This window comes from Camelus dromedarius, chromosome 8 (assembly GCF_036321535.1).
Source record: "Camelus dromedarius isolate mCamDro1 chromosome 8, mCamDro1.pat, whole genome shotgun sequence".
Taxonomy (NCBI): Eukaryota; Metazoa; Chordata; class Mammalia; order Artiodactyla; family Camelidae; genus Camelus; species Camelus dromedarius.
The window spans coordinates 74,605,245-74,620,821 of record NC_087443.1 but is presented as its reverse complement, the minus strand read 5'-3'; the positions used below and the strand labels follow the sequence as shown (position 1 = coordinate 74,620,821).

General features: G+C 37.2%; 1 protein-coding gene across 9 annotated transcripts in view; it reads left to right on the top strand.

Annotated features, from left to right (window-relative positions):
* ATE1 (arginyltransferase 1) overlaps nt 1–13,689 on the top strand; it is a 153,650-nt gene extending 139,961 nt beyond the window's left edge. For 8 of the 9 annotated variants that reach the window (XM_064488502.1, XM_064488500.1, XM_031461890.2 and 5 more), the window contains one exon: nt 10,314–13,689. In XM_064488502.1, coding sequence (XP_064344572.1) covers nt 10,314–10,373 — 60 coding nt within the window. In that variant the 3' untranslated portion in view covers nt 10,374–13,689. Of the gene's footprint in view, nt 1–4,614; nt 4,727–10,313 lie in introns of all 9 variants that reach the window. The other variant, XM_064488503.1, reaches the window with a different exon arrangement.
* The last annotated feature ends 1,888 nt before the right edge of the window (nt 13,690–15,577 follow it).

The following is a 15,577-nucleotide window of genomic DNA, read 5'->3' as shown; positions in this document are numbered from 1 at the left end:
GTGACGTGGGTACCGTGGGTACCATGTGTCTCCACATAAAGTTAGTATTTTGTATATGTTTTAATAAATAAATGTTTTGTAGGGAGATACTTTGGGACAATGTAAATGTATTATTTTATCAAGCTGATACCTTCTAATTTTTACATCCATTGATTCTTTCTTGAATCATTCGTTGCTGAGATGGCTGGCAGATGATTTTTCTCATTTGATCATTCCTTCTACTTTTCTTAGTCGGTATTCTACTAGAAGAGGAGCAGTCCCTTCTCCCTGTCTGCTTGTTTATATATCGGTGTGGACCTGAGGAATCCTAACATTTTAGTCAATGTGTTATGTAATCCATTACTCTCATCATTTATTTTGAATGCTCAAATTGTCTTAGATTTGGCCAGCAGGAACCTTTTCAAGGTGACTCCTGTATTCTTTTGACATATCTCCAGCATTCTTTGAGCATTTACTTTCTGGCACAAAATATTCCAGGCTCATCTTGTCCCTTCCCTGACCCAGCTCTGCATTTAGGCACTTCTCCAAGGAGCTCCAGTTCCTTTCGTGGAGGATATTATTTGGAAAACAAGATCTGGGCAATACGTATGCTCGTTGCTACTGCGGTATCATTGCTTTCCAGCCCTCTCAGCAGATAGATCTAGGAAATATATATGCGTACACACCCACTTATATCTCCTTTCGTGTCTGTATGTCTATATGATGTATAAACACCTTGAGTTTTCACTAATACTTCCATTTCTAATCCAACACAGCAGAATTTATCTCAGTCTTCTCCCATTTGATCTCTTCTCTGACAGAGAAATTCAACTCCATTTTTCTCAGTATATTTATTTATGCAATCAGCTCCTTTGTATGTAACTAATTTCTTGACCACAAAGGCCAGACATGGCTTAGGCCTGACAGCCTGGCACTCGCAGTCTGTCCCTTTGGCCCTGGCCCCAGCCCCAGGCCCAGTGCACAACAGCAGCTGGGCAAGCCAACTCCCGCTTTGCCTTGAGAAAATCTGGAATGATGCGTTTTACGTGTTTTAATTTACATTTCTTTTTATTGTTGTCAGTTTTTAAGTGTAGCCTTTATTAGGGGAAACAGTGATGGTGAAAACGGAAGTATTTAAGAGGATATTTAAGATCAAAACACACAGAGTAGAAATTTGAAAGAATACAACCTTTATTCATCATCTGAAGAGGTTTTTTATTAGCACTTTACTTAGACAGCCAGTAACCAGTATTTAAGTAGAGTCTTAGCGGCGGTGAGTGGAGCCATGAGGTAAAGCAGTTGTGATTTTGTACTGACTGTGATGACTCCTTGTCTGGCATTATCCTGCTTTACTCTGCTGGCCTTTTAAGGCCTTCGATACCATAATATCAAAACGAATCTAGAGTTCTTTCTGGTTAGAATCATCTTGGTGAATTAGTTTTATATTTTGTTATATGATTTCTGCGAGTTAAGGTTTTTTTTAGTCCCCATCGTACCATGAGTTTGACAAAATTACGTAGTTTTTTCCCTTAAAAATGATATTTCTACTAGGACAGTTAGGCAAGAAAATGAAATAAAAGGCATCTAGATTGGAAAGGAAGACATAAAATTATCTTTATTTGCAGATGACATAGTCTTGTATATAGAAAATCCTAAAGAATGTACTAAAAACGATCAGAACTAATAGAGTTCAGCAACATTGCTGGCTAAAAAAATCAATACACAAAACTGAGTTTTATTTCTGTATACTTGTAATGAACAATTAAGTAAACAATTTCATTTGTAATAGCATTGAAAGGATGCATTAGGAATAAATAAAGACAGAACAGTATAAAATTTATATCCTGAAAAGTACAAAACATTGTTGAAAGAAATTACAGAAGACCTAAATAACTGGGAAAAAAATCCCATGTTTGTGAATCAGAAGACTTAATATTGTTAAGATGGCAATACCCCTCAAAATGATCTACAGATTAAATGTAATCTCTATTAAAATAACAGCTGGCTGCTTTGCAGAAATTGAGAGTTGATCCGAAAATTCACGCAAAAAATTAAACCCAAAACAGCTTTGAGAAAGAACAATAAAGTTAAGACCATGTGTATATAGACAGACATATATATTAATGGACTAGAATTGAGAGTCCAGAAAGAAACTCATATTTATGGTCAGTTGATTTTCAGAAATGATACCAAGACAGTCCAGTGGAGGAAAGAATAATCTTTTCAACAGGTGGTCCTCTGTCAACTGCGTATCCACATGCAAAAGAATAAAATTGATTCCTATTTCACATTGTATACAAAAATTTAACTCAAAATGAATTGGATCGAAATGTAAGAGCCAAAACCGTAAAACTCTTAGGGAGAAAAGATAGGAATAAATCTTTATGACCATGGATTAGGTGATAGTTTCTTAAATATGACACCAAAATCACAAGCAACAAAAGAGAAAAGTAATAAATTAGACTTCATCAAAATGATAAACTTTTATACTTCCAAAAACACCATCAACAAAGTAAAAAGGCAGTTCATAGACTCGGAAGATGTGTTTGCAAATCATGTATCTGATAAGGATTTAATATACAGAATATATAAACAATTCTGACAGCTCAATGAAAAGCCCAGTTTAAAAGTGGACGAATGGTTTGAATAGATACTTCTTCAAAGAGGATATGTGAATGAGCAGAAAGCACATGAGAAGAAACTTAACATCATTAGCTGTTGTGTGACCCAATGCAAATCAGTATCAAAATAAGATACCACTTCATACCCTGTCGGCCGGCTGGCTACTATCAAGAAAACAGATAAAACAAGTATTGTTGAGGATGTGAAGAGGTTGGGACTTTCATACACCGCTGATAGGAGTGTGAGGTGGTCCAGCCACTTGGGAAAACGTCTGGCAGTTCTTCAGTAGGTTCAACACAGCGTTAGCGTATGACTCAGCACTTCACATCTAGGTGTATATGCAAGAGAAATGGCAACACAACAACTTGTACACAAGTGTCCATTAACAACATTATTTATAATACTTTAAAAGTGTAAATAACCCATATGTCCATCTCCTGCTGAATGGATAAATAAACACTGATAGAGTAGTTCCCCTACCCACCGGGGATGTGTTCTGAGACCCCCAGTGGATGCCTGAAACCACAGATACACTGAAACCTACATATACTATGATTTTTCCAACTCACACATACCTATGATAAAGTTTATTTATAAATTAGGCATGGAAAGGGAATGTCTAAATTGTCAGCATCACTACTCCTGTGCTTTGGAGCCATTATTAAGTATAATAAGGGTTACTGGAACATAAGTACTGTGATGCCGTAACAGTTGATCTGATAACCGAGATGATGACTACTGAGTGACCAACCGGTGGGATACGCTGGACAAAGAGTTGGTTCGAGGGACAGGGTGGGATGGTGCGAGATTTCATCACACTACTCAAAAGAGTGCACAATGTAAAACTCACGAAGTGTTTATTTCTGGAATTTTTCGTTTAAAATTTTTGGACCATGGTCGATCACAGGCAACTGAAACTAAGGAAAGCAAACCTGTGGCTAAGTGGGGGACTACTGCATGCTCCTAGAATAGTACATATGCCATTTGGCAGTAAAAAGGAATGAAGTGCTGATAACATGCTGATATGTGGATGAACCTTGGAAGCATTGTGCTAAATGAAAGAAAGCAGTCACAAAAGAGCACGTCAGACAGAAAGGAGATTGGTATTGCTCAGGGCTAAGGCAGTAGCGGCAGTGGGGACTGACTGCTAGCAGGTGTGGGGTTTTTTCCTGGGATGCTGAGAACGCTCTATGGTTGATTGTCATGATGGTCGTACAGCTCTGTGACTACCACTGAAAACCATTGATCTGTGTACTTTAATTTGGGGAATTGTCTGGTATGAGGATTGTCTTCATAAAGCTGTTATTGGATGGTATTTTATAAATAAGCTACGTTTAGATTTGTTTTCTTAGTTTTCTTTTTTACCAGAAAATACTCTGAGTGAAATGACCATCAACAATATTCCTTATAGAAATGAAAATGTGTAGTTCTCCCTGACGGATTCCTAGACTGATTGTTGAGCCTTCCACCAAGTGGGCTTGACGACTTTGCTGACTGAGCTCAGTTAATTTCCCTTGCCCTTTGCTGTCCCTTAAAAAAGCTGCCTTTCACACTTTCTGTCCACCTTCCTCACACCCTCCCCTAAAGCGATCAAAACACTTGTTAGTACCTCTTGTTACTTTAAAATGTTCTAAATTGTATTTGACTTTGAACTTTCCAGAGTTGAGTTTGCTTTCACAGTTGAGTTCTATCATGTATTTATTTGTTCAAAATTTCAAGTTCCGTTATATCATAGTTTTGCCCAAGTATATTTAGCTTCGTTAACGTTACCGAGTCTGCCATTTATACAGCGATCTTTATGAGAAACTGTAACGGTATCTAACTTGTTTGTGTTTTTATGTTTCTTGTTCATGTAATGCTGTAACAATAAATAATGACATTAAGAAAAGAGACGGTTTCATAGTTTCTGGAAAGCCTAGAAGTTACAAAGTCTCTTTAAGAATAACGAATGAGTTAAATCCCCATAAGAAGAAGACATAAAGCTTTGATCTCCTGGTTCTTTTCCTTTGAAAGCACCTGTGATGTACAGTTCATCTCCTGCAAATAAAAAGCCAGGGAGGAATCAAGCAGCTGTTGCCCACCAGCGTTTTCCTTGAAGATTAAAACATCACAGAGTTGACAGCATGTATGTATCACTAGTGATCAAATGCTCATCTCAGAAGAGTTTACAAGATTACCTTTGGTTTTTATTTTATGAAATGAAATTCTGATGCATTAGAGAAAGGAAAGATAGAAGTTCTTGCTGGCACACATTTTTAAGACATCTCAGAATAAGCTGACAGTTTCCCTTAGATGATGGCAAATGGCCTTTAATCTCAAATGGCTGATTTCCCTGGTATCTTCAAGGTCCCCTCAAGAAGAGGCCTGTTGTGCTTTGTAGGTTTAGCCGTGTAGGTTTCTGTCTACAGACACTGATGACATTTATCAGGCAAGCGATACAGGATGATTATAAGAGGGTTTTGTGAGGATTTGGGATGTTTTTTTTTTTACATTAGTAAATAAATCATAATAATTAATTTTCAGCATTTCAGGTATCTGGTAGAATTTTTCTTGCTTAGGTTTTAAATTTAGATTTTAATACTAATTATGTAGAATATACTAAGAATCAGAATCTGCCTTCAGTGCAAATGTGACTAATGATTATAAAACTGCAGACTGTTCAGCCCAGAAAACACAACTGTGTTTTGTATAAAGATAGTCAGTGATTTCTGAAGTTAATACAGTAACCACTGAAAGCGTGATTGATTTGATTTTTCTGGGCTTAATTTGAGGTGTGGGTAGAATGTGATCCCCCCCCCCCCCCCGCAAAAATCTGTTTAAATGCATCTTAGGGAATTGTTAAACATTAGTAACTTGGACGGAAGTTTGGTGAGGCAAGGGGGAGGAGTAGAAGAAAGGATTATGTGTGGGGCTGACATCACTCTATTATTTGAATTTTTAAAAAATTATTTTCATGATATTAAAATGCATAAAATAAATTAATGCTCATTTATTGAGTATTCAGTAATTTCATTGATGACTGATTGCTAGAAAATTTGTTAGTTCAAATTATTGAAATACCCAGTTTTTAAAAATTTACAATATATCTTTGTTTCTCTTGCTCAATGTCTTGTTGACGTGCGTTTACTTTTTCCAAAGTACTGGCAGTTTAGATCGATATTTCAGTATCTTGGGTAGGCAGAATTCTAAGCTTACATTCCAAATTTAAGTTGCAATTTAAGTTTTTGTAGATGTGGAAAGATACATTTTAGTGCTCCTTTTGTCTGTATAGTGTTTCAGTGCCTTTTTTACAAAGCGTGATAACAGGAAAATTAAAGAGTTGGGGACAATTAAGAAAAGGAATCTGTGTTTCAGTAAATGTATAAAAAGTTTCAGTTAAGTCTTAGTATTTCTAGTGAATTGGTGATAGAATCAGGAGCATATTATTTGGAATATTAAACAACAACCCCCATGAACTTCCAAAGTATTTGAGCACTAGGACCAAATATATTTGTATCTCCAGTGACTTGGATGTATTAACATTGAAGGAAATGAGGAGAGGGTTTTAAAATTCATTCTTACCACTTTCTGATAATTATATATGTTGAAAAGTCGGTAGCTGGTTAATATCTATCTTGAGTATATAAAGCATTTGACTAATTCAGAGCAAAGGCCTCAAAAGTATTTGGAGTAAGAAGAACTATTGAAGTTGACTGATTTATATGCTATACCATTCTCTAAAAATGCTATAAATTAATTTATTAAGTTTTATGAAACCTAACTAAATACATAAATAGATTCAGCATCACCAATCAGTCTGGAATTCATGGTTGAAACTCACATATTGTAGTGTTTCCCCCAGATTTGGAAAGCATATGATTTTAAATCTTTTCCTGTAATCTTAATAAATAGATGTGAAATATATATTTTGACAAGTGAAACAATACAAAATTTTCTACTCTTTAGGAGGAGTGCACTTTAACATACATAATGGTGGATTTTTCCTATTCTAGTTTGATTTTTATATGTCATACTAGAAAAGAATGAAAATTAGGGGATGACATTTCATTCTAAATAAAATAATGGCTTATCAAATTTTAAGTTTTTATTTGTTAAGGTGTTTCATTCCTTCAAATCTTAAAGTATGTCTGTCCTAAAATATTTTAGGATACAGGTTTAAACTGTTAAAACATCATTCTATATAGTTAAATATAGACATGCTTCAAAATTCCAAAATACACACATGCTTCAAAATTCCAATTTTAAAAATTCAAGGTTTTATGTTTAGAAGATTTTGTGCAGTTTTGCCAGTGTTTCTTCTTTCCTCCTTTGCTGTTCTTACTGATCTCTACTGGTTTCCTATTTGCATTAGTTTCAAAGTACACTTGAATCTGACTCCTTCCTGCTAGTAGCATTTACAGCCAGGGCATGGAGATTTCTCTGTTTCAATTTGCATGCTTTAAAATGTCTGAAATGGACAGCAGGAACCAAGTTCCTGCCTCTTCCTTTGCTTATCATTTACCCTCGTAAGGGATGTGGTAACCTAATACGTGTTAAATATTTAATTGTTTTGAAGTATGTGGATTTTCTGCTTCAGTTGGATAAAGTAATTTGTAAGAAACAACACAAATTTTGAAGTTGGTGTGTCCAGCCAGGTACACAAAGCCACTTCAGAAATTTACAACAGAGAACATTTAATTCAGGAAGTTGGTGATAAACAGGCAGTGTTGTTACTGAGAGCCGAGCGAGGCACAGAGAGGTGACCCAGGGAGCAGCACCAGCAGGAGACCACTGCCCCCCCTGGGCCGGAGAGGAAAAGGAGCCCAGAGAGGGCTACCAGCAGAAGCCAGAACCTTGACAACTTCAAGTGCGGCTGCAAGCTGCTGCCGAAAAGGTGGAGAGAGGAGAGGTTTTGGGAGAAACGCGCTGGCTGCTGCCTCCCCCGGCTCCAGCCTCCTGCAGAGAAGCCCCGGGGATAAACCAGCAGTGCTGAGGAGATGCCCTCTGCCAGTGTCTCCTTCACCCCCAGCTCCTCAGAAAACGTCCGGGGTACAGTGACAGCCTGAAACCGCACTGGCTTGCAGTTCTGTGAACTGAGGACCCGCTGGCCTGTTCCCTTTCTCCTCATCCCTCCACGCCATCCCAGGCTGCGTTCTCAGTAGGAGATCGTGGCCTTCTCTGGCAGTGTGTAACTTCTTTTTGGGAACTAGTACATGATTAGCTTTCATCTCCCTGCAAAAAAAAGCCTAAACAGGCACAGAATGCAGTCGGTGTTGGAACGCTTTAACTCGTTTCCTCGTTAGATGGTTGAGATCAGCTGGCCTATGGCCCGAGTCTATAAAATGGAGTCTCTCTTTCTCTTTAGATATTAGAAGAATAGTGTTACTTCTCTATCCCCTGAAACTGATTGTGGATGATTTACCCTGATTAATTAAGTGAACATCTAATAGAGAAAGCAATGTGAGTTGAAGAATAAATGTTTAGTATTTGTTGCTTCCATTACAAAATAATACGGGATGTAATCCAACTTAAGGACTCAAAGCATAGAGCCTTGTATCAGTGGGCATCCAATAAAATGTTTAATTTACAGTGACTCTTTTGTGAAAAGTTGGCATTGACTTTAAGAAAGAAGTTTATAGCTGAAAGACCCTGAGAAATCTCCTAAAACAATCCTTGTGATTTGTAGAAAAGGAAACCAGTATTTCCACTTTTTATTTTCAGAAGATCCAAATTTAGGGAAAAAAAAAAAGAATGCCTAAATCAACCTCAGAAACAGCTATTTTTTTAAATTATAAAAGCCTCATGTTAATTATAGAAAATCCAGAATAATGACTGTGTATGTGTGTGTGTATGTGTGTCTCACATTTAAAAGTATTTTGTAATCCTCCCCCCAGAGATTTGTTCATCCAGCAGGTGTTTGTTCATTCGTTCAGCACCTACTGTCTTTTAAGCATTGTACTAGACACCAGGCAAATATTATGGGCAATAATATTTTAAAATTTCATTTCTATTCTTACAGCACTTTGTAGTAGAAAGGGAAACAGGTGATAAATATATATGTCAGGTGGGGGTCAGTGCCATGAAGGAAAATACAGGAGAACAAGAGAAAGGGAGATACTATTTTATATAGGACCAGAGGAAGCCCTCTGGAGCGCCGACATCACAGTGCTCTGACGAAGACACTGAGCCACAAGGCTCCCTGGGGAAGCAGGGGCAGTTCTAGCAAAGGGAATAGCTAGTGGTCAGGACTGTTAACAGGCTGATGTGTGTTTGTCCAGATATTTTCCTGTGCATATATTAGGCTTTTAATAAAAAGAGCTGTTGTTTACACTACATCTGCTTTTTTTTCACTTAACAATCTCTCTTTGTCTTTTTAATGGCTGTATAACATTTCACCGTGTGGATGTACCTTAATATATTTAACCGGTTCTTTGTTGATGGACATTATGTTGTTTCCAGTTTTTCAGTATTATTACAGAGTATAGACAAACGTGTGTGTGTGTGTGTGTGTGTGTTGAGAATAGTGGTTTCCAACCACCTTTTAGGCTTAAGAAAATACTGATGCTCAGGTTCCATTCAGACCGGTTTTTAAATCATGATCTCTGGGGACAGGATCCAGGCTTTGAAATTTTTAAAAGAACTTTTCAGATGATTCTAATATTTGTCAACTATAGGATGATTCTAAGAAGTGGCCTTGCAGAGTCAATGTTGAAAAGAAACACACATTTTAGTAGATACTGTAACACTGTTCTCTATATTAGGATTGAGAACAACTGCCAGTAATAGAAACCTAAAATAATTTGTCTTAAGGGAGTTTATTTCTGTTTTATAAATTTATAATTTTATTTTAAAATTCTAGACACAGGCAGCCCAGGGCTGGTATGGCAGGGTTGTTCCACAAAGTCTTCAGGTACCCAGTTCCGTTCTGGCTTTTGTTTTTGCTGAACTAAGGGAAGCTCTTAACCTCAAGCTCAAGGTAGAGGTTAGAGCCCCTACCTTGACCTTCATGCTCCAGGCAGCAGAATGAAGGAAGGTTTAAAAAATGAAAGAGGCAAAGGGCCCGGGCCAGCTATCCCATAAAACACTTCACCTTGTATCCTGCTGGCCAGAACTTGGTCACAAGACCACACCCGACTTCAAGGAAGGCTGGGAAGCTGCCCTGCTGACCACCAGGAGCTCTTCTGTCTGGAAGAAGAGGAGAACGGGCAGAGGCAACCTCCATGAAAGCTGTAAGCACCTGCCCTCCTGCTTGCAGAGCATTAGCGCCCGAGGCCCAGACCTGGTCAGGTCAAGTCAGCGCCTACTGCTGGGTCAGCCAAAGCCACACGTGGGGATGGAAACTTCACACAATATGTTGGCTCGGGGAAAAGCAAAATAAATCTCCATCCGACTCAGGAAAGATGCTGCAGCATCGTCAACTTTATAGTGTATGAGAGGATGACAAGGGTGATCGTTGAAGGCCAGTTTCTAAATTGCACACGATTCTCTGTCTCTCCCTGATGTTTCAGCTCTTCACGGAGGGAATTTAGTGTCTTTCAACAAGGCATTTGTTCCTTACTAGTATACTCAAGTTAACCTGAGTATTAATGCTACACACCCTTGTTGGAACATACTGCTCGAAGAAGACATCTTAACACATAATTTTTTGTACTTCAAATTAAATACCCTTAAATTAGGAAATGAAAAGCAGTTTGACATGCGACGTTTTTCATCAGTATTCTCTGTTGTTGCAGTGGACGAAGGGCGCTGTAAGGATCCTGACCGCCTGCAGGTGTTTTACAGGAAAGCCGTAATGCCTTACGGTGTTTATAAGAAGCAGCAGAGAGACCCCAGCGAGGAGGCCGCGGTGCTGCAGTACGCGGGCCTGGTGGGGCAGGCGTGCTCCGAGCGGATGCTGCTGTTCAGGAGCTGACCGGCTCGGGCCGCCCTCTGCCCAGCCTGCCCGCACTGTGCTGATGATGCGGGCCACGGGACAAGTTCATTTCCGTGGGGAAATTCCGTTACCATCCACAGATTAGATTTTTTTGATCTTCACAGTTATATGGCTTTTCTAAAATATTTTGTGGCAATGTGTTTGTGAGAATCTCATGGTTAATATAAAGATTTTAAAAGTATGTTATGACCTAGACTCAGAATTGAGGTTTATCATTTGGGAAGCTGGTTTTATGAACAAGACATGCTAAACTTCTCTTGGTAATATTTTGGAAAATAAAATTAATAAGTGAATCTTAAGTAATTTAAATCACAGATGTGGTTTTTTTGTTCTGTTAGAGGAATCAAAACAGACTATTTCCTCAGATCCATTTAAAACATTAATTTATGCTGAAAAAATTTAAGTATGGGGAAGAAGGTAGGAATTCATTTTATCACTTAGGAAATGTCTTCTCAAGGGAACAAAACTGGGCTGTTACTCAGTGTTCAATATTACATTACTGCCGAATGTTATATTATGTAGTTTATTAGAAAACTTGAAACAAGGGAAATAGTACAAAACATCAAAAAAAAAAAAAAGTTGTGTTTACATCGATGCCTTTTTACCCAGGACAGTCCTATTCACGTCTGCTGTTTTGGCACAGTTATTTTTCCTAGAATAATTGTTACCTGTGCTCCCCTTTACTCTCCAAATTGTCCCAGCATGGACAATAAAACATATGATTACCCTTGTTATATATTATATTGTCCAAACTGGGATACTTTGCTCTATTTCTAAAAATCTTAAGAAATGGAGTTTTTAGAAAAATCTTGACTCCTGCCTTGACCTAAGCCCCATCAAAGGTAAATGTACACTAATTCTTCTTTCCTTAGAACTCAGGACACTTGTCTTTGGTTATTGATTAAAAATTAGTTAATATCTGACTACTTTTAGAGCTATGCTACAAATCACATTTAATGAAGTAGGGATGATTTTGACCTCGGTTCCAGGGCAAGAGGTGGAACCATCCACTTCTTGCCCTTTGGTGTGGGAGTTGGAGAGGAGACGCCACACTTAGCATGAAGTCTAGAGCAGAGGCCAGCCCCTTCTTTCCCTCTCCCTTGCTCTTGTTTGGTCCTTCACTTGTTCTGCAGATGTCCCTCGTTCCCCACCTCAAGGGGCAGGTGCTGTGCTGGGAGGCAGGAGGCGAATCCTCGTCACGTGTCAGTTCGCAGGGCTGGGGCTGTGCTGGAGACTTGGCAAATGAAGGAGGGTTACTTTCCTACTTTTCTGCACTGATCCCCATCTGCTGCTGGCTGCTTGGCACTGAGTCCTTTTCATTTCACATTTTGCCCATTTTTCTATTCTCTATTGATTGATCTTTTTAAAAACCATATTATAAAACTTAGTAGCTTGAATCCCACTACTGATTTTAAACTTTTCTCCTAAATGTGCTCAATTTAGATATAAAACATTAGAAAATAATTTCAGCTAGCTAGAATAAAAGGGAGGATCATAAAACAATGATTTTTAAAGTGTCTAGAAGTTCAAATAAATCATCCAAATAACTATTTATTGATTCAGGGAGAGTGTATAGGTGTGTAACACCTGCCGCAGGCAGCTAGTCAGCTGACAGGGGAGAAGAGTGAGCAAAGCCATTTTCCCTGAGAGCGTAGATTTTGCATTCTTCTGGAATTTTGTCCTTCAAAATAGTCTCCCAAGAGCATCTGATAGACTTACTTGGAACTGCCTTCTGTAGAACATTTTTTTCTTTTTCCCTCTAAAGTGGAGATAGCTTAATTTTTTTATGATTGCAGAAATGATCCTATAAGGAATTGAAACATTCAGAAAAGCATAAATAAAATTAAAATAATCTGAAATCCTGTTGACTTCAGAAGTGTAGTGAGTATTCTCAGTATTATTAAAGTAAAGTAAGGAGGCTCGGCACCCTTGGCACTTGGGTGTCAGGTTGATGTCATCAGGTGCGCTACACCTGCTTTCATCTTAGTGATTAGCATGGAGAATGGAATTCATTAAGATTGCAACTCGAGTATCAAATGAAGAGAAAGCTTGAATCTTAACTTCTTACTGCAACTCTGCAGAATTCAGTTTAGGGTTCCTTCAGAGGAAAATGATTAACCCCCCCCCCCCCACCTGGGAACCGTGGTACCATCCCTGCGGGTGGGGTTCTAGGTCGTCTCCAGTGAAGCCCCAGAGATGAGGTGGACATGAGGATGCTTCTGCTCGGTTGCTTTATTCCTGTGGTTTTTTTTGAGAGCAGATAGTGTATTGATCCTAATGAGCAAATTCAAAAGACATTCGTTCTTTTGAGCCCTAGCTGAATGAATATTAATAGTGGGCCAGAAGAGGACAGTCAAGGAAAGTGACTTGGCTTGGTCAGTTGACAGGCCGTCTAGCTGAGAAGTCTGATTTTATGTTAATGGCTTTCAACTAAAGAAGGACGGACACGGAAGAACCTTTCAAAGATAGTTCATATCTTTTCAAGGCTGGATCAGTCTTAGTATTATAGTCCCTTTCCGATTTCAAATAAATGTACACCTACCTCCCTGTCTTGGGAGCAAAACTATAATAGAGAGTCCCCATGCTGTCATCTGTGTTTAAATTATTTCAGTTCAGTGAGATTTTTGTTACCTTATTTTTAAAAAATGTAATCTGAGCACTTTTTTAGTATTCTAAAAGGTAGAGTCTATTATCAGATGAATATATTATTCATTTGATTAAAATTACTTAGATAAGAAATTATTACTGTTTATTTTGCTTTCAAACGACTTACTCTACTTTTTATCCGTTTTGCGAAATACCAGTTGTATATGATTTCCTAATGTATCAGAATTTATTATGTAAATAAACCTTTCTAGATTTCTGAACAGTATATGGTTTGATTTTTATAGGCTTTAATATTATTTCAGTCTGAATAAAGATGAGAAAATATGATAATCAGTTTCTTAAAATGTGGCTATTGTTGCTAACTGTAAAGAAAAGAAGGAAAGGGAAATCAGCTGGGAAATGTCTGAATTAGAAGTTACTCAAATGTGTATTCTTGTCCAAAAGAAAACCAGTGGCTGTAAGACAAAACAAATTTGATAGCATATGATATTTTTTGCTCTTGTGTATGCTTTTTGAACAGTCCATTTGATAAAGCTTGAATGGAAAAAATAAAACTGTTTCTATCTGCAGTGGTTCTTGCTGGTCATTACTGAAAAGACATGTGTTTTCGTCTTTTAAATTCTCGAGTACATTTTACCTGTAGTGAATATGCAGAAAACAGAGGTAAAACATTGGCTATATGAGTCATAATATTTTCAGTGATTGGAATTCCAAATCACTTAGTTACCTAAATTAAAGCATGATGGATTTCTTTCTCAGGAATAAATAAAAGTAAAGTAAATCTCACCTTAAGCAAAGAGTCTGGATTTTCACAAGATAAATTAGGGAAGAGACATTCTTTTACCCAAAGAGGTTCAAAATAAGATTTAAGTAGCAAACTCAAGTATAATTTCTCTTAAAATGTTTAGTTTTCAGAGAAATTTTCGTAACTATCTCATAAAGTGTGCTTTAATCGTTCATAATCGTCAACAGTATATTTATAGAATACATTTTAAATGTTTTGTCTCTTTACAGAATCCTGGTTGGTTGATAATAAAATTAATCCTGTTTCCCAAGTGATTTAAATATTAGTTATAATTCCCGCTGATATTTTTTTCTAGAAGGGAAATAACCTTGTTATTTTTCTGTTTGAAATGGACAGTGTTCACCAGAGAACATTTGACAATATGGAAGAGTATATTAGATAAAATAAAAATCACTTAGAACCCCATCACTGCCACTACTATCATGCACATTTTGGTGCGTGCCCTTTCAAACTTTTTTTCTACCTACATGTGTGTGTATGTTTTATTTTGAAATAAAAATGGAATTCTGCCTTGTATATTTCCAAATTTTTTATCAATTTAATATATTTTTGAACATCTTAATTTACAGTGAAAATGAAAATAAATGAGGGAGAATAATCATTTAAATAGCTGCATAATATTCTGCTGTGTCTGTAACTTTTTGAGAAAGGAGGTTTAAGACTTGAGCCCCTCCTAATGTGTAACGGGGTTGTGACTGACAGGCAGTAATAGTTTTTACCAGTTCTTTGTAACACCTGACAACGTTGTTTTTATTCCTCATTTCCTGGTTTCCTTGGCTTTTCCCTTACTTGAAAATTTTGAAAATGTGCAGCTTTTAAAACTTAGTTCCCCTCCCTCCTCTCATTGTCCCTCAACTAAATATTTTCTGAGAGACCTATGCTATTTTTACCGTTTGCACACCTCTAGAATTTCCAGTTAGAAAACGTCTTTATTTAAAAGCTTTAAGTTATTTAAAACAGGTAAGATTCTGACTCATTGATTCTTTGCAGAACAGAGGTCTTTAAAATGAGTACCTGGAAAGGGTGGATAACCATACCACTATTACTAATTTAGCTAAGTTGTTTTTTTTTTTTACTTTTCAAAATACATTGGCTGTTTTATTTTCGGATTTAATTCTAAGTAAAATTGCATTTTTCATATACAGTTGGTTGTCACAGTTGGTGTCTTCAGTCCTGTCCAGAAAATATTTTCCTATTAACTGTTTCAATTAGACCAAGAATTAAAGTTGCTGAATATGTTTTGTGTGCCAAGCTTTTATTCTTTTAAAGCTGCAAAATAACTTGCAGATTTTTATAGCCTGGTTTTCTCATCACATCTCTTCACCTGAAATATGAAGAAGCAATTCCAACTAGAAGAGCAAAAAACAAAAAACAAAACCTAGCATAGCAAATCTTAATGTTATGTGGCATTTGTGATTTTTAATAATTACCTGGCATTCAATGGTAATAACATGGCACTCAAAAGTAAATGTTTCAACCACTTGGGAGGAGGGGAGAGACATCTTTCACTTGCCTGGCACACATAAAGCAGACTGTTAGTGACTGGCACCAATATCTTTGTTTCTTTCATCGTTAAAATTTTATTAAAGTCAGTATTCAAAAAGTATTTTTAAATATTTATTTGTTATTTGTATGTTGCAAGCTAGAGCCAT